General features: G+C 33.2%; 1 protein-coding gene across 2 annotated transcripts in view; it reads right to left on the bottom strand.

Annotated features, from left to right (window-relative positions):
* Nucleotides 1-1,981: 1,981 nt before the first annotated feature.
* Ggamma30A (guanine nucleotide-binding protein subunit gamma-e) overlaps nucleotides 1,982-19,815 on the bottom strand; it is a 76,121-nt gene continuing 58,287 nt past the window's right edge. For both annotated transcript variants that reach the window (XM_068775673.1, XM_068775671.1), the window contains exon 4: nucleotides 1,982-4,688. In XM_068775673.1, the coding sequence (XP_068631774.1) occupies nucleotides 4,583-4,688 (106 nt within the window). In that variant the 3' untranslated portion in view covers nucleotides 1,982-4,582. The remainder of the gene's footprint in view (nucleotides 4,689-19,815) is intronic.

The raw sequence follows: 19,815 nt of genomic DNA, 5'->3' as shown, positions 1-19,815 counted from the left end.
AAACTAAAGCAAATCGCTTTGAAAGTTTATTCAACAACCCCTATACCTGCGATACACCACAAAGTACACCGTGCTCTACACAATAGGACAAGATGCTACGAATCACACCACATGATCCATTTTAGGGGAACAGTGTGGGCTAATCCAGGAGGATTCGGATCCCTTCTTGGTTCGCCGAGTGGCCCACGCTGCCGCCCGAAACAGCAAACACAATAACGTCACTACTCGTCTCTACTTAGGTAGAGTTTTTGCTACATGCGTACATCATCCTATAACTGAAGTACCCTTCCGTTCCGTGATCTCAATACCGATGAAGCTGTAAATACTCACGGGCTAACAACATCAACATCATCAGACTCTGTGTTTAGCACTAATCGGTGTAACATAACTCCTGAAGATGCCCCGTGGAGGTGTGAAACACGTGTTGAGTGATTTAACGGTGGCAGTTGTGTAATTCTCATTGTTTGCTGCATATATGTATTTATCAGCGGGCTGGCGGGCGGTGTACTTTGTTGCATGACTTCAACTGCATGTTGCGAAAGTGGCTAAATATTGGTCCTTTTTTACTAAAGATGTACTTCCGCAAGGTAACGCCTGATACCATTAAACATTTAGCGTCAATGTCCACCGAAACCAACCATGAAAGTTTAAAATAATTTTGTTAATTACATTTTAACTTTATTTCATGTACTTGTAAAAGATCTTCGTATCTATGATATCTATAATTTTGCTAACAATAGCATAGGTAAGTACGTTGTTAAACGACGAGTTTCCGTAATGACGGTAGTCATAAATTGCGACGATATCAATCCGCGCATAGATGCCCACTGCAAAGCACAAGCTTCTACCGACCAGTGGTCACCGCTCGAGAACTTATAGATCCTAATGACCATCAGTTGGACGAGCAATAAAAAATATGTAAATGGGAATTTTGAAATTTATTCTTTTGCAGTTGTTTATTGACATAATCAATTTAACACTTTGCCGTCCGCACGATTCGTAAAAATTTATTCGCCTGGCACCGGCAGCGCTTATTCGGATCACTTGACTTTTCGCCGGCATGCGATGTAATGGCAAATTACAAGTTTTGCTCAGAAGTAGGTACATGGTCTTTAATTCAAAAATCGTGTAGTTAAAAAAAAAACAAATCGAGAAATCACTACTGTGGTGTCGCCGGCCTTTGACCAAATGTTTTGGCACGTCACCAGTGTGGTGGCGCCGAACGGCAGTGTGAGAATTGGAAAATTTTTGGGCTTATTATGAAAGTATGTGACATGCCGAGCAGCGGTACCAGTGGTAGTCTACCAGAGGACTGTCAGGAGAGTCAGAGGCAATCGGTTTTTGTTTAAATTTTATTGTCTTTGTTTTTGGTTCCTCTTGTATCAACAATTTATCTTCCGATATAGTTTTTGGGGTATCGTCACAAGCACGTGGACGAAGTCCATTAAAAAGATCATATCCAATTCGCAACATACTTGACGTCACAATATGCGACACCATGCGTGTTTTCTAGGTAGCATTTTACCTGAATATATTAATAATTAGGAGTTTTTGTCTACAATTATAATATATTATGCGTAAAGTAACCTATGATGTTTTGATTTATGAAGTGTAAAAAGTAATTTAACATTTTAATTTTTATCGTTAAACATTGGGACGAATAGCTGGTGTTTTTACGTCCGTTGCAGACTCAGAAGATGCTGCTATTAATCCTCTGGAAACTTTTTTGTGGGCAGTTGCAATCCTATATGTAAATGTATAAAGTGTGTATGTAAAATGGTATCCTGGGATTTTCGATTGCAAGTTTAAGACCTCTATCGCTAAGTTACCTCTGTTCTTCTATACTTAATTTTTTGTTTATTTAAAAAATGTTTCTCTAAATTTTTATTTACTTGTATTTGGAAGTATATGTGGAGGAGTTAAATAATAAACACTTTTCAGTTTTAAGTTTATTTCAGTAATTACTGATTACATATTAATAACATACAATACCTTAGCCTAGTGATTCTAAAAAAATCATTTCCAATATCACCTTAATTAGTTATTAATTTGGATTAATCCTTTAAAGTTTACCGTTAAGTTTAACTGATAGATTAAATTATCAATGAAGATCCAATAAGTGTTTTTGATTTTAAATTAATATAATGAGATAATGCGCCGATAGCGCCTCGCTGATATTTAAGTTTAAATTAAAACTGACCTTCTTTGGCTTTATCTAACTTAAATAAAAAAAAACATATAAACTTAATAAACGTAACGCGTCGATGCATTGAAAATAATGGTAGACTTGAAACAAAATGGCCGCTACCACGAGAAAAAATCCACCGCCATTTACCAATTAAGTCATTTTAAATAAACAATTACATTTCAAATTTTAATTATATCTACGACTAATCCTCTGAATTGCATCTTTTATCATATAAGTTAACAAACAACTTTGATTTTTTGGTTTCTTATTTAATTAACTATACTACGTATTACTCGCTAAATTCCTATTTCAATTACTAATCATTTCTAAGTGGGGACAGATGAGGAATAGCGATTTTGAAATAAACAGAAATAGATTACCGAAATAAATTATTGAAAGATAGCGATGAAAGATTTACTTTATAGATGTACGTATAAGGAATTGACATGTTTCTCAAAGTTATGTTTACGATATTAATACATGGATGAGAGAATTTATTGTCCATGCATAGATCTATATATAATACGATGGGGGAGTATAATGTATAAGGGGGTTATCTAAACAATCCGGAGGTATTTTCACAGCCAGGATGATTTTCATTAGTTCACATATAGATATGATAAGGGAAAAGGTTTATTAATTAGAGGATATATTTTAGGTTATTTTTTTTTAATTTTTTAATCTATATTAACCTACAGTGCGTAAGTTTATTTTCACTATTTTAATTCAAAACTAGGATTATTGGAAATCCTTTTAAATGGAATTTTAGATTATAAGTACTACGTAAGTGTAAAATGAATATATTTAATTATTCAAACCCAAAACATTTAATAGTATTTGATTTGAATAAGAAATATATTCATGTTTACACTTAAAAAATCTTAGATATAATTTAGAAGAATTTTATTTTGGAAACTACGATAGTTGATTTTAAGTAATTTTTTTTTGTGACTTAGTTAAATGTTTATATCGATTTAAATTTCGAATTATACTAAACTAGTCAAGTGCTACGAGTTAAAATTTGATATTTGATAGTTACGTTTTCGCTTATGTTTTTAATGTTTTGGATAATGGAAATATTTTTTATGAAATAATCAAAACAATATGTTTATCTTGAGATAACAGAGATGAAATAGGAGAAACAGGTAAAATAGAATATGATATTGATGATAATAGAACTAATGCGATTGTCTAAGATGGAGCATAGAAGGTAGCTAAGAATTATTTAATAGAAGCATTATTAGATAATGGCACAGCGGTATGTACCTGTGTTATATATAAAAAAATTATCCTAAATCATCTTATAAGTAAGGCGTTCGAAGTTGATAAATACGCACTGAGTTCTTCAAGATCGTACTTAGTGATCTATCGAACCTTTTCATCCATCGACATTAACTTATCTTACTTTTGCTTTATTGCCAATGTTTTAATTCCTGATTTTCATAGTTCGTGATCCAACGAATATGTTAAGTTGTGATTTGCGATTAGACCCTATATTTTAATTGTTAATTTTATATTCAATATTTAAATATAAAGTTTCATGAGCTCGAAGAATCTTTATATTTATTATTTAACATCTAACTTGGCGGTGGAATTTCACTCGTATCAGTTTAAATAAAATTATCTTTTAAACTAAACGAAATAGAAGGATCGAATCCTAGATATTTCGTTTGGTTAATTTGAGAATCCAATGCAAGCTCATACATTTGTCGAAGAGGAAGTTGCGTATGTATGATACCGAAAAGGATTCATCAGATAAATTAAAGTTTTGTCTAACATTATTTTCAATGCAAATATAAACTAAATTTATTAAATAAACTCTTTAAATATTAACTGAAGTAGTTCAAAACAATCGGTTGTCATACGTTGATGTGACGTTATTTTTTTGTTTATAAAAGTTTAACTCCGCCAAAATGTATTATACCTTCACTTTTACCTCTACCGTTAGTTTCGTGACCAAACATTCTATTTACTAGAAATACAAAATTTAACGTATTTACAACCATTTTTTTTTAATTCTTTCAACATTACATTCATAAGTACATCCTTGCTTACCGCACAGTCAAAATGTACATTCTTTACATTACAAGTGGTGAGGACTAGATAATCATGTTATTGAACTTAAAATTATAAAAAAAAAACTTCTACGCATGGAAGTTTTGGCATTTCTAATTCAAAACTCACGTTAGATGGACATGTTGACTACTCTATACCTTTTTTTTTATATTGTCTGGCAGTTTCGTAACATGTTATTGTTAAAAACATTAATGATTTATCCAATAAATTCCATCTTCTTGAGCATTCCAAACAGACCAGACGGTTCTCGCGCGCCAAAACATTTGTCTTTTAATAATTTTTTTTTCGGTGATATTATTTTCTTAACAATTAAGAGTGTTACATTATAATGCATTTTCCTTTTTCGGCCCAAGGATTGTTTTTCTTGTCTGGGGCGTGTATGAGCGGGTCGTTTTTCTCGTTTTCTTCTACGTACTCTCTCATTCTGAAATGAAAAGAAAAATAACATTAAATTATGTTGACGCTAGCATCACCCATGTCATCATCATGTCAGCTGATGGATGCCCACAATAAGATATAGACCTCCTCCATTTCGCATGCAACGATTTCCGGCGACCTTCGTCATCAGTCTACCTAGGGGGGAGGGGGGGGGGGGCTTACCCACGCATTGTCTACCAGCCCGAGAACTTCTCGGCTCTAAAAGTCATCAGTTGCATAGCGATGTGCTGAGCGATATACCATGATTAAATGCGTTAGCTACTGCTAGGATATAAATCTCTCAGAGTATAGTAACCAATAATAATGCAGTTTACGGTCCCAGTGTTGGGCAGAGCATAAAATGAATAGTCTTTCGCATTTGTACTACTAAAACATGTCTGTTTCCTTATAACGTTGCCCTTTCCTTTTTATGAGAAGTGGTGTCTGATCATAATCGAAAAAAATAATAATAAAATATTTGTAATTTTCAAGTTAAAGGCATGCAAATGTAAGTTAAGCAAAAGGTTTCCGCGAAATTATTAACTTACGAATCTTGTTATTTGTCTCTTAAAAGAAATGAGTCAGACCATAAATTTACTCTGTGTTAGAAAAGATGGGATTGTCATTTAGTGCTAAGAGTAATCCCGGGAGTTAAGAAGGCAGATAAATATTCTTTTCTAGGTTGGTAGAACTGTCTTTAAGATTTGCCAAGCGTCTGTTTGTCAAAAGGTTTAATTATTTCCGTCTTGATTAGTGCCAAAATTACTTAATATTTTTTAAAATAACGTCAAAAACTATTTTTATATGGTTCTGCCACCACTGTATTCGCCTGATTTTACTTCGTGCGAATTCTATTCAGCAAACTCAACAGGCCAATGGAAAGACCGAAGCCGTTTTGACACAATTGAGAAGATAAAAACCGAATCCAAGATGGTCTTGAAAGCTATATCGGAAAAAAGCCTATTCCGACTGTTATGAGAACAGGAAGAAGCATTGGAAAAAGTGCCTTTTATCTCTCTCTGTGTCACTCTGTGTTTGGCACTAATCGGTGTAACATAACTCCTGAAGATGCCCCGTGGAGGGGTGAAACACGTGTTGAGTGATTTAACGGTGGCAGTTGTGTAATTCGCATTGTTTGCCGCATACGCATTTATCAGCGGGCTGTCGGGCGGTGCACTTTGTTGCACGACTACCACTACATGTGTGGAAGTAGCTAAATATTGGTACTTTTCTTAATTAGGATGGACTTCCGCAAGGTAACGCCTGAATCCATTAAATATGCGTTTTATCTGACAGAGATTACTTCGAAGAAGATGAAATTGTTTTTGTAGTATAAATAAATATACATTTTTTAAACAAATTGACCTTACTTTTTGATAACAGTATTATAGTAAATATGTTAATAGAATATAAAACAAAAACAACGTCGGTCGAATCAATCAATAATATAATGTTGCGAATATATGTCTACATACAGTAAAACAAAGACTATCCACTACCAAAGTGAGATGCATCTAATTTATTAAGATAATATTTATAATCATACGTACACACATTTATAATCCATTTTTAGGTTTATTTATTTTGGCATGAAATTAAACGAGATCTCGAACACTAGGTCATCGATTCAAGAAATATATTTCTGGATGAGTTTGCGTCATTAGAACTAAAATATATAACATCTGTTGTCCCTTTATCACGATCAAAATTGAGGTCTAGATTGATAAAGAATCATTTATTGATTGTATATCAATCATTTATTCATATTTGTATTGTTTGAATAATTTATATTGATTATTTGGTTCTACTTCTTCTTTTGAGGAGGGAATATTTTGGCTTCAACGGTTGCATGAGTAATATGTACTGTCTACTTCCATTTCAGATGAGAAAATTTTCTAGCTACATCAGTTATCTTGGTAAATCCGAGCATAGTTCTTTCCATTGCTCCCTGGATGACTTTGATCCTTCTTCTCGTCCCGTCGTAAGTGTCTACCTCGCGGATCCGTATGTCATTACTATCAACCTAATGATGAAAGAACTTTGTCTCCAAAAGTTGCGGTATTTCGGACTTGAAGAGGTTTCAAAGCTTTCCTACCGCTGCCCGTTGGATTCTGCGAGTGGTCTCTTTCTCGAAGTTGGACTTACCAAGTTGGATGGTTTGACCCAGCTATATGTAGTCGTCTAAAACTCGTGTAGCACCTCCGACAACTACTTAAGTTAAGCGTGACATGGATATTAGACGTCACTTTCGTCTTATCGATGTTTATTTTGAGGCCTACTAGTCCGGAGGCTCTGTTGAGATCATCAAGCATCGTACCCAGGTTCTCCATGATCTAAGTCATTACGACTACATTATTTGTTTACCTTATTATAACTATGCCTCATTTTGTACTCCTCTTTGTTTCAAACCGCCCTGATTTGAGAAAAGCCAACAATAAACTCATTTAGTTTTTTTTTTTAATTTTTTCTCTGGTAACAGTAATCAATATATATATATATTCTTTATTTTAACTTTAAAGTTATTTACACTAACTAAATCGGAATTATTGTTTAGTATTACTTTTTAATTTATTACAAGATAATTAAAAATAGCACACGGAAATGTATTGTAATGTGTTACTCAACTGACAAAAAAGTTACTAATTTCATAGAGCCTTGAGATAAGGTTAGTAAAATATCTTTATTCCTCGTACTTATGTATTTAATTTAAAATAAATATTTTATAGTTAACTATATTTATATTATTTTACATAAACATTCTTTTCAATTCGCACACTCCCTGGTATCTCAATAATCAATTTCTTCATGATAAACACGAGAGTTCTTTGATGTCATCAGAGAATCTGAAATTAAAAATGCCGGCGCAATCTTCGCAATCTTTTGCCACACAGGCCGTTCGATTGTGGAATAATTTACAAATGAATGTAAGACGTGTTAAGATACCTATTTTTAAGAAAATGGTTAAGATCTATTTACTAGACCTATGATTATTTATCCGTTAATTCAATTTTTTTCTTCTGTATCTTTATCTGTGGTAAGTGCGATCCAAATCAGTTTTATATTTTTATTTATTATTGTATTACATTTATAATATTTATTGTATCTTATTTATAACAGGTATATGTACTGTTCGGAACTGTTTTTCGTGGTAAACTTTCGAATTCCTGCAGCAAGAACGCTTTCTAGATCTCTATTCTTTTTTTCAATGGCTAAGACAAATATCGGTAAACGTGCACCCTTATACAGGATGTGTGACCTCCAGAATTCATATATAAGTGATATTGATATATTCTCGTGCTCTCTCGTATCTTTTAAAAGAAAATTTAGTTCGAAATTATTGAGTACACACAATACAATTTAAACCTCATTGGAACGTGACGGCTTGCTGTGACTTGTAATTATTGCGGTGTGATATGCAGTGTTGTTTAGTAATGTTTTTATTTTTTTTGTCATTGTTTGACTTTAAATCATTAAATGTTCATAGTGAGATAGTTATAAGGCAACAATTGTAACTAATTTTGTATATTTAAGTTTTTAAGTTTGTACTTGTTACTGTTTATCTCCTATAAAGTAAATTAAATTAAATATATATATGTATGTATGTTTTCTACACGTTAACTACCATTTATTTATACTTCCATTGTTTTCATACTATGGCTGTCTGTAAGAGATTATCTCGTGTGATAAGACCGCCCATTGTACTTTTTTGTTTATTATTATGAAACTATATATATAACGACAGTACCCTAGTGTGCATAATAAAGAATGGTAAACCGAATTAAATTAAAAAAAAATTATATATACAAGGCTGCAGTAGTAAAGTGTGGCGTGTTTGATCGCGTTTCGAATGCTCGTGGTTTAAAAGGGAATACAATGTAGTTTCATATATTACCAATTTGGGCTTATCTGGAATTCTTCACGTGTCGTATATAGGTGGCAATTTTAAATTATGTACTATAAAATTGAATAGATCATTATATATGACAAACACACTTGAGCAGACATAAACTGCTGCACAGAATAGTTGGATTTGGTGATATAATTTATGCGCACAAACTTTCACGTAATTAATCAGTTAGCTGTCCTCAAAAGCTATTTTCGTATCAAAATAGCTAACGAACAACGCTATATAGCATCTATGAAAAGCTTATCAGTTACGAAATTTGAACCGGTCGAGCTATGCGCAGTGATTGGCAAAATCCAATAAAGCGCCCCCAATACATGAACGTGGTACGCCATTAATTTTACACGGGCCATTCACAAAACGCGGCCGCTGAAATGCAAAGAGAATAATTCTCAACGGATATCCGGTAGCGTTAATTATTACCGCTAACGGATATCCGTGAGCGTTTAGCGGAAATGGGTCGGACACTCGGCGAGATGAAAGGTGCGCTTACTTTATTTGCAAAGGGAAATGGCGTTTCGAATTTCACTCTCTGAATATTTACGATTTCAAGAGACGCTTAGCAATTAATGGACTGATTCGTGAAATATGATATAGTTTAAGATTCAACCAATTTATTAATGAAAACATTAAAGAATTTTGAGTTGAATTCATAAATGAAAATGAAAAAAAAAATGAAAATTCATTGTATTTCTTAAAATTTAAAAAAATTATTCACGCAAATATTTAGATAGTTTCCCAAATTAGACAGATGCTTTGTATTAGATTTTTTTTACATACATTTTAATTATTTATATTTATTTAAATTGTGGCGCAAAAATAAAGTCACATTAAAGTCTTGCGATTTGTATTTTTTTTATTTTGTTCCAGCTGTCATAATGAAAATATTCACTTTAATTTCTGTAATAACATTAATTTTTTTATTTTTTTTAACCTATTTCATCCCAAACTTATTTACGAACCTTCCTTGCATCATCTTCCATTCTTCATCACACATAGGTTTTATGTGTGCGTGAGAGAGGCTGTGTGTGATTATAAGTTTGAGGGAAAGTGTTTAATTATTGTATGGATATGGTCTTAGAGTTATGGGCACATATATCATGACTTCCCATCGAAGTGTATTAATAAGATACATGATATCGTATCAAATTTTCAAAAATCTTTTTTTCTCTTTTTGTCTTGTTATTGGAGACCTCTCATTTCTCTCATTTCCATCTTGAGAGAGGGAGTGAGTTTAATTTTCAATTAATTATTTTGTTCAGATATTTCTTTTATTTATTTCTCCTATTCCATGTATCAAATTATATTTCATCCTTTTAGTCTGTGTCCCATCGCAATTTCTTTCGTTCTTTTTTCATTCTTTTCTTCCTTCTGTACATCACCTCTCACTCTCTTGTCCACGACTTTCATACAGCTACAATTTATCCTAATTTTAATTTCTTTGGTCTACTTCGTATATTACTTAATTTATCAAATTTTTGATATTTTGATTTTTTCTGCTAATATATTTTTGGTATACTTTCTAACTTTATTCTATTTATTTGACTTATATTCTGACTAGATATTTATTTCTTATCCGAGCATATTTATTCCTATTTATAACCTCTTTGCTCTCACAGCAACATCTGAGAAATTCAGGGCGACTTACAACTTCGATCATTAGAGAGAAAATGTTGCCGATCTCTGTCTTTCTCTCTGTTTCAATTTCGAAATCCTTTCTTAGTCTTTCGTTGATATTGACTAGATTACTTATAATTGCAAAAGTTAATCCCCTTAAAAGTTAAATCGTTCGTAAAGATGTTTAAATACCGAAGAGAGGTTACATGATTATGTAGATATATCAATTCATTATAATTAAACTAGTATAGAATAATTAAACATATAGTTATTGGTTAGATATATAAATGCTTTAAATAGGTAAATGTATATTTTCATTTGCTGTAAATTGTATGGTACACCCAATTTTGGATAGATGGTATAATTTCAGAAATAATAAATAGCGTAATCTAATATATAAAATTCTCGTGTCACGGTGTTCGAACTTGAACTCCTCTAAAACGGCTTGACCGATTTTTACCAAATTTTATATCCGTATTCAGTAGGTCTGAGAATCGGCTACTATCTATTTTCCATACCCCTAAGTGATGAGGGTGGTCCACCCCTAAATTTTTTATTTTAATTTTTTATACAAATTTTTTGGTTTTTATTTTATTATGATACAGCATACAAAAATACATACAACCCTAAATTTTCATCCTTCCACGATCAATCCTTATCTTTAAATTGTTAATTAAAAACTTTAATTTTTTTGCAAAACAACGTTTGCGGGATCAGCTAGTGATAATATATAAGAAAAAGCATACTCAAAATAGATGCCGCAATGTATAGTCCTACCCAAAGATCACTACGGCGACCTGTCTTGCTAGTTCCCAGCGAATTCTCGTGACTTTAACTACTTCTTCGGTTTTCCTAGTGGAGGGTCAACCAATCGGCTCCAATAGCGATGTTCCACCAGCGATATACACTGTCCACAGCTACCTCAGACTTTTATTTACAATATGTCCATGTAGACTATCAACTGCCAGAAGTTATTCGCCTATCACATTCCATTAGAGTTTCAGAGAGATCACTTTATATATGTTGATTCGATATAGGAGTATATATCAAAGCTTTATGCTGCCAAATCTAATATATAAAATTCTCGTGTCACGGTGTTCGAACTTGAACTCCTCCGAAACGGCTTGACCGATTTTTACCAAATTTTACATGCGTATTCAGTATGTCTGAGAATCGGCTACTATCTATTTTCCATACCCCTAAGTGATAAGGGTGGTCCACCCCTAAATTTTATTTTTAATTTTTAGCCAATTTTTTTGGTTTTTATTTTATTATGATACAGCATATAAAAATACATACAAACCTAAATTTTCACCCCTCTACGATCAACCCTTATCTTACATTTGTTAATTAAAAACTTTTTTTGCAAAACAACGTTTGCGGGATCAGCTAGTAATCTATAGGTTCACTATAACTAATCGTTCTGTATAAAATGACTATATATCAATTTCTCAGATTAAAATATATCGATCTTTGCGATTCTCCCTCTTGAAGCAAAAGAACTGCCCTTGTCGAAGTTTCCACATCCATATGACGACGAGAACCTGGCATTGTAAACGGGAATAATGCCGAAACGAAAAAAAACACAACTAAACAAAGTGTGATCGAAGTATTGCGCTTAAAGCAAGACTGAGAACACAAACGATTGAAAATTTAAGAAATGGATAAATTTAAACAATTTACTTTTTTGTCTACCCACTTGAAATCAACAAAAAAAGTTAACTTTTAAAACATCATTATGAACTAATAAACTTATTTGCTAGAAGTGGTAGTGTTTCATTTTGTCAATGATTAGTATATGAGTTATTTATAAACACGATTAGAGACAAAGTTGCGGTGGGCCCTATTTTGTTTTGAGTAGTTTATATTCGCTTCATATTTTCATTGAGTAAACTTATGTTTTGTTAAATTTCGCAAGGATCTCTTGGGACGCGCTCGTGTTACCCGACACAATGCTAACCGTGTTGACACTTAACCTCCTTTTTGACCCTTTAAGGATCCTTACCTACACTCCAACTCACAAGGATATCACCTATGTCAATTGTATAAGACGTAGTCAATATTATACCAAGTTAGATGATATGCCATTGTTTTACACTTTTCTCTTTATTTTCAATCTCATATTTTATTTTTCATACATCTCCCTACACACCTCTCTTTTATTCGTCACATTCTTTTCCATTATATATACTTTATTTTACTTTCTTACGTTACTTTAAGCATTTGTTCATTAAATTATTTTACATTGGAATGTATTAAGTTTTTTATAATACATTTTTTTCTTATTTCCTCATGTTCGCTTTTCACTCTTTTCTCAGTTTTACTGTAATAATACGCCCCTCTCTTGGATTTGCAATAGGCATGGTACGAAGCGGGCTATATCTTGCATATCGTCTAGTTAGTGGACATTTTGCGCAACTTGTGGTATCCATCCAAGAATCTTAAGACACTACGGCTTCAGTGACGAGGATATTTTTCCCGAACGCCACGCAGGCCTACCGCGTGCTCCGCAGTGTCGAGATGGATACGGTCTTGGCCAAGTTCTTGACGGATCACGGGGGGTTGTCTGAGTACCTTCACAGGTTCAAGCTCAAAGAGGACCCCTCTGTGAACCGGGCGTGGGTGGACCACGGTCTGGCCACCTTGTGGCCCACTGTCCGGCGTTCGGAAGACTGCGCGCAGATTCCGAATGCCGGATGGGCAAAAAGATAGAGGAAAGGAGTATCTCGACCATTATGCAAGACGAAGGTGAGAGAGAATGCTTCCTCAGCTACTGCAGGAAGGTGGTGATAAATGCCATAGGTAAAAATAAAACACAGTAATAGATTCAAATAGACTTGAATATGAATAAAAAGGTAAAGCAAACACTGAAATATTGAAATAAAATAAATAAAGTAATACCAAAAATAGTGCAATAAACACTATAATATAATATGATAATTATAAAGAAAATATGTGTTAAATGTATGAACAATAAATGTAATGTTGCAAAATAAAATAGTAAGGAAACCTATAATGTATTGGTTGAGGATGGATGTATGGCTAATGGAATGAAAGAGAAAGCCTGGTAAAATTGTAGAACGAAAGAAACAGTACGATAAGACTCCAGCTGCCATTTATTCTAAGCCTCATTTGGCCGCCCAACCTTTTAACTTAAAATATTTGTATTGTTTAATATACATACGTATAAAGTTTAGTAGCAAGTTATTTTTTCTAAATAAACAGTTTTTAATTGAGCAATATCACATCGAAGCTTTACCGTAAAAGCTCTATATAAAGCTCGCAAGGGATTGAACTTGTGCAAGCCAAAAGTAAATAAACACAGACAATTACGTCCAACCGCTACCCTCAAATCAAAACAAACAGATTCCAGTTTAATTTTATATAGAATAACAGCCATTTCCGTCCGCGTTTATACATTATTCATATAACAGACCGGTATACGAAATCGCGGTCAGGCTATAGACGCAAATGTGAATTTTATTTATACGGGATAAGGTTGAGTTTTGAAAGATGTGAAATGAACGGAAATAGGCTATGGAATAAATAGCAAGAAAGTCAGTTCCACAAAGCCAAAAGGAATATTAAGATTAACCATTGCGTAAACGTATGATGTATTTTTGTCTTTTATGTAGCAATACAATGTTTAGGTTTTTGATCTATTGTGCCTATTAGTTACAGCAGAGCTTTTTTACGAGATCTCTTTAACTATGTTGTAGTAATATAACTAAAGAATGATATACATATTGACGGCCGTTTCAAAAACATCTTCATGTTTTTCTAAATTTAAATATATAAACTTGCATTTCTTCTTTTTGTTTGCGAGATTAAAACCAGCTAGATAATACAGTACATCCAAATAGATTATATAACAAATTTATGCATATTATTTGTAAATTTTTTTTTAGAATATTAATATTATAAATCTTTTATTATAATAATAATAATTTAATATAACAAAAATACAATGCCTTGAAGAGGTCATTGAAAGAAATCTTAAGATTGAAATATGGCTTTAAAAATGAACACTTAGTTCCATCATTACTCCAGAAAGATATACACAGACAGATTTCATTTGTAATTTTAATTATTGTACTTTTAAGTTGAAAGATATTGTTACATGTCAGGAGATAAATAGGATAGGTCGTCATTGTTTCAGCTCAAGGACACCTGTTTCAAGACATAAACCATTCCCGATGATATCTAAGGGAGATATACCATAACCACGCTTGTTAGGCGGACTGGCGATCGCAGTGTGGTATTATGGTACGCAGAGGACACTGCTGCCTATTTTATGGAAACTCTTTTGGTGAGTTGTGCTAAAATCCTTCAGATTTTATACCGAGAATTGAACCCGCGACTTATGATCATAACTATTTAATGAAATCAGGCGTTATTTTGCGCAATTCCATCCTAAGTAAGAAAAGGACCAATATTTGGCCACTTTCGCACATGCAGTGGTAGACGTGCAACAAAGTGCACCGCCCGACAGCCCGTTGATAAATGCGCATGCGGCAAACAATAAAGTGCTACAAAGATCATCGAGAATTTTACCAGTTACCCCGTGGAAGAACAAAATCTTACAAAATTTTAAGCTATTGTAGTTTGTACCAAATTGGACTCTTCTGAAATTCTTTTCATAGCGTATACAAGTGCTTGCTATAAAAGATCTTAGGTTAATAATAGAGTATATATACACATATGGCAGGTGAACACAACGAGTTATAAAAGACCACGAGGTACCAGAGCAAGAGGCAGATCTAATGCCAGATGAGCTGGTTCACGGGTGGTTTCTAATTGCCTAAGATAGAGAAAAATTTAAAGCTTTGGAGAAGGCTTTTACGCTGAGGTGGTCCATAGAAATTTAGTATAAAATTATTAAAACTATTATCTAAAATTTTAAAATTATTATTTTTAAGTTATGGGATGAAATAAAGCTTCATTATTATTATTATATATACACATTCACTTAATGTTTGTTTGTGATGTTATAACTGAACAGTCCGGATTGATCTTCTAACTTTTATTGGCTTCTTGAGTTTATTACCAACTTATGAAAGGCTTCACGGTGTTATTCGAAATCACATCAGCCGTGAATAGAAACTGTTCTTTAACTTGTACTAATAACTTAATTTACTTGAAAAAATTGAAACAAAGCTTGTAAGAGTTTGGGGAGAAACGGAGAGAAATACAAAGAAATAAAGTCTAATGCCGATAAAATGTACGTTTACTTTTACATACGTTCACATATAATTATGTCGAACTGTCGTTGATTCTTAGCAATAAATTAATCACGAAGAAACCGAATGTGAGAACGTAAAGAGTGAAATAGTTTTAAGGAGGAGATGTAAGGAAAAGGCGGAAGATTTTGTGAGGAAAGAAAGGAGCAAGGATAAAAAAAATCTGTAAAAATTGTTTACATCCGAAATATAACTACAATGCCACACATAACAAGGGAAAAGAGGGGACCCCAAAAAACCTGTATATATATATATATATATATATATATATATATATAAATAGCGAGAGAGAGAGAGAGATACTTTTAGGCTTTTAAATATTTTGCTGAAAATCTAGCTGTAAATACACCTGTTCACGCTTTTACAGCCATAACCAACTCATATCGTCTTAAGTATAAATTTTACTACGTCCCGTTTAGCGCTGCTGCCCATCCTCTGGAAAATTGTTTATAAGTAGTAGCAATCCTTCAGAATTTATGCCGGGAAAGGAACCCGGTGCTGACGATCGTAAATCTCAGTCCTTTTCCACTGTGCTACCACTACTCACTTATACTACCCGATATGAGTACTTGTACGTTATTACTATGACATAGATTAAGAAGCCTTAAAAGGTTAAATCGGTAATAAAATTACGATAAAAATTTACGATAGTAATACACACTAGCCTATCGAAGGCATACGCTGTACAACGGCAAAGTCCTTTCAATATACGGTCATAAATTACATCGCGCGGCTGATTGTGAGACGAAAATAACTTAATCGATCGGGAGCCGGTCACACCGACGCGCTAGACTATATAACTTAACGTGATGTTAAGTTAAACTGAAATGTTATTACCATATGAATTTATGTCCTGTTGAAAATCTAGGACGGAGGAAAGGAGGCTTTTATGCACATTTATCATTTCTTTGTTTTAGTATTTTAGCTGTCAAATGTTTCTATTTCTTAATTTAACTTTTTTATATAAATAACGCATAATACAGAAGCTAAAACATATCTCATATATACGCTTAGTCGATAGATCTCCAAATTTCAAGTATGAAAAGAACTTCTCTGATGACTTATTTGAGTAAATTTTAACTAGTATGTATGTATCAATGAATATTATGATTAACTTTAAAATTGGTCGGAAAAGAAATAAACAATAATAAAAGATAAATAAATTTATAAATAAAAAGTGTTAAAAATAGAGGTAAACAAAGTAATAAAATAAAAATTATAAAATAGCCGACCAGGTGGAGATTGTGAATTAAAAGAGGTGATGTGTGAATGAAATGAATGAAAAGGAATGAAAGATCGCGTGAGGCAAAAAAGGAAAAGAGACGAGTGAAACAAATTTCGAAAGACGAAAGAGAACTAAAATTAGAAGGTAAATTAATTTGAAAAAAAAAATATTGAAAAATTGTCCCTACGTACCCAAGATGGCGGGAATACAAGAGGCCCCAAATACGGGGACCATGTAAAAATAAAAAAGGTTTTTGGGGACGATATTACCTTAAAGTTTGTGTCTATCGTCTGATTTAACGACGAATCCGAATTCAGAAAACGCTGTTTTTACTATATTATCATTACCTTATTTAGTACTCCTAAAATTATACTACCTACCCAAAATTCGGAGTATCATGCATTAATTTACATCAAATAAGGTTGTATATTTACCTACTTAAAGCATTTATGTCTCTAACTTATCAAAACGTTAATTTTTCTAGAAAATTTGAGCAGTATGAAAGAAGAGTGGGGAAATAAAATTAGAAAGTGAACGAATTATTTGAAAAATTGTCCTTGCGTACCTAAGACAGGGGAATTTGCGTAGAACCATTATAATAAAAAAAAAAACCTCTTAAGTTCAAATATGATAGATGTGAAATTAATTTGTTGGAAAGAAAAGAGCTGATAATGTTTTTAGTAATTATGGCGTGATGGTAAGCTGCCCCTTTTTGTATGTGCTAAAAAAAAGCCTCCGTTAAAATATATTCTTTTTAAATTATATATTCGCCATTCATTATAGAACCATTTCTCTAATTTTATTATCAATACATGATATTCGTAAACATGTGCTAAATAGCACGTATTTACATTTGTCATGCAAATTGTGTAATTGGTGAAAATAAAGCCGCAGTAATATCAGAGACAAAAGCCATCACTCACAAGCGTGTTACATAAATAAATCTGAAGATTTCGTCTTATACAGATTATTCTATTTCAATGCACTGTCGATGTTTAAGCTCTTGAACACGTGAAGATATATCAATCTATGTATATATTAAGTGTTACAATTTTAGTCAGAGATATGTTATGAAACTATTAAATCCTCTTTACGGGTTTTAAATTTAATTATACAGTTTTTTCTAACTTAATAGAACGTCAAATTGCACGACTGGCTAGACTTTATTCTATCAGAAGTAACTGGCGTATTGTATTTCAATTAAAAATATATTAGAAGCTGATGAATCTCCTAACTACTGCTTATTTTTTTATCAATTTACAAAGTGTATATGCCCAACTAATAGGCGAGTTGAAATGGCAGTAGAAAAGCCTTACGCGCAGAACTGATGTACGTTGGAGCTTGAAGGTTCTAGAGTAGAAACCACGCACCGGCAAGTAACATAGGAAGTACAACAAACATAACAAAGTTGATGTCTTCGGAAGAAGCTAGATGCGGAGCTCTTCCAAGCGGTATTATTTAATTATTAACTTGAACCTCGTTTTGTCACGTGTGGTTAAGGGACAGGAATAATGTTTTTAAGTTAAAATTTTAATTTATCATTTCCTTCTACTCCTTTTAAATTCTTTCGGGTATTCCTTTATTCCTTCACAATATCTATCTTTCCATCGCTTATAACATTTGACTCTATTCGCCTTTCTTCCTTCATCTTCGCTCCATCACACTTTGAGTCACAGCATTGACTGAACCGGTATTATTGGAAAACTTTGAAGGAGGCCTATTGTAGAAGACATCTTACAGCTGATATGATTTGTCTTTCAATAAGTAAATCTATGAACTAATGTATATTTAAACCGCTCTATTAGGTTATAACAGATTCGTTTGACTATTTGCATAAACAAGTAAATATCTTAAGTAAGAAAAGGACCAATATTTAGCCACTTCCGCACATGCAGAGGTAGTCGTGCAATAAAATGCACTGCCCGCCAGCCCGCTGATAAATGCGTATGCGGCAAACAATGCGGATCACATAACCGCCACCGCCAAATTACTCAACACGTGTTTCACCCATCCACGGGGCATCCTCAGGAGCTATGTTACACCGATTAGTGCCAAACACAGAGTCCTCCGTGAATGGTACTTAGGATGGACTTCCGCGAGGTAACGCCTGATTCCATTAAATAAGTAAATATCTCCTATAAAAACTAATAAGATTGTTCCGTATTATTGCTCATTAGACAATTACACGCCTCGTGAAACCACTCGGCTAATTCCGATATGACGTCATCGATATTGTTGTAACAGTGTAAATTAACGCCCTGTTTTTCGATTTTTATTACCACGTGAATATTGGACGATTGGTATACAAATTTACGTAACGATTACATCACTAATGAGAACATGTGAATCAAATGCGGCGTGTTGAAATTGTAAAACGACTTTCATCGAGCTTAAAGATCGCGATGTTAAAGTTCGCGAACTTTATCATCATGAGTTTGTGAAGATATAAAAAATTTATAGGCAGTCACAAATATTTTGTTAGACCTCACAGCGACCACATTTGTCTGAAATTGAATTGAAACAATGGCGTCCGAATTCAACAATTATTTAACATAAAAGTTTGGTCGTAGTGGCCAGATATAGAGTGCGAACGCGATACATAGTTATAAATATCTCGACTGCATAAACCCAGAACAAAATTAAGTTTAAGTAATCAATTTTTTTTCGTCAAATTCTCCCCTAAAATCACGAGAAAACCTATAACCAACAAGATAGTCTAAATTAATTTAATCAAATAATAAAAAAAAGGAAGAAGAATAATAAACATTGAATATCCGTAATTGAAGAGAGATTCAAGCATTCGGAACATAAAACTGTGTATGGCCATCGTTCGCTGAAAGCTTCTTTCAATTAAGAACGAAACATCCATATGACTGATGGTACCATTGGCAGTACGCCCTTACGACTTCCCGTTCCCCGAAACGCGGGGAACTCCCCGCCTGTGGGGTGGTGCGTTCGTTTGTTTTTGGGTCAGTCATTTTGGATAAGTACAGCTGTGTTCCTGTGCCAAGGCTGCATACGTGTATCGTTTTAAATAGCATTCATATAGCGGGTAAAAAAATGAGATAACGCATTCAACGACGCTAACAAAAAAATCTTTGTCTTGTTGTTTAACATTTCAACTTATATTTCGAATTTAGAATAAAAA

This window comes from Battus philenor, unplaced genomic scaffold, assembly GCF_028537555.1.
Source record: "Battus philenor isolate CCGP_79_NKW_IND1 unplaced genomic scaffold, ilBatPhil1.0.hap1 SCAF_9, whole genome shotgun sequence".
Lineage (NCBI taxonomy): Eukaryota > Metazoa > Arthropoda > Insecta > Lepidoptera > Papilionidae > Battus > Battus philenor.
The sequence above is the reverse complement of the archived record's forward strand: the minus strand, read 5'-3'. Positions and strand labels throughout refer to the sequence as shown.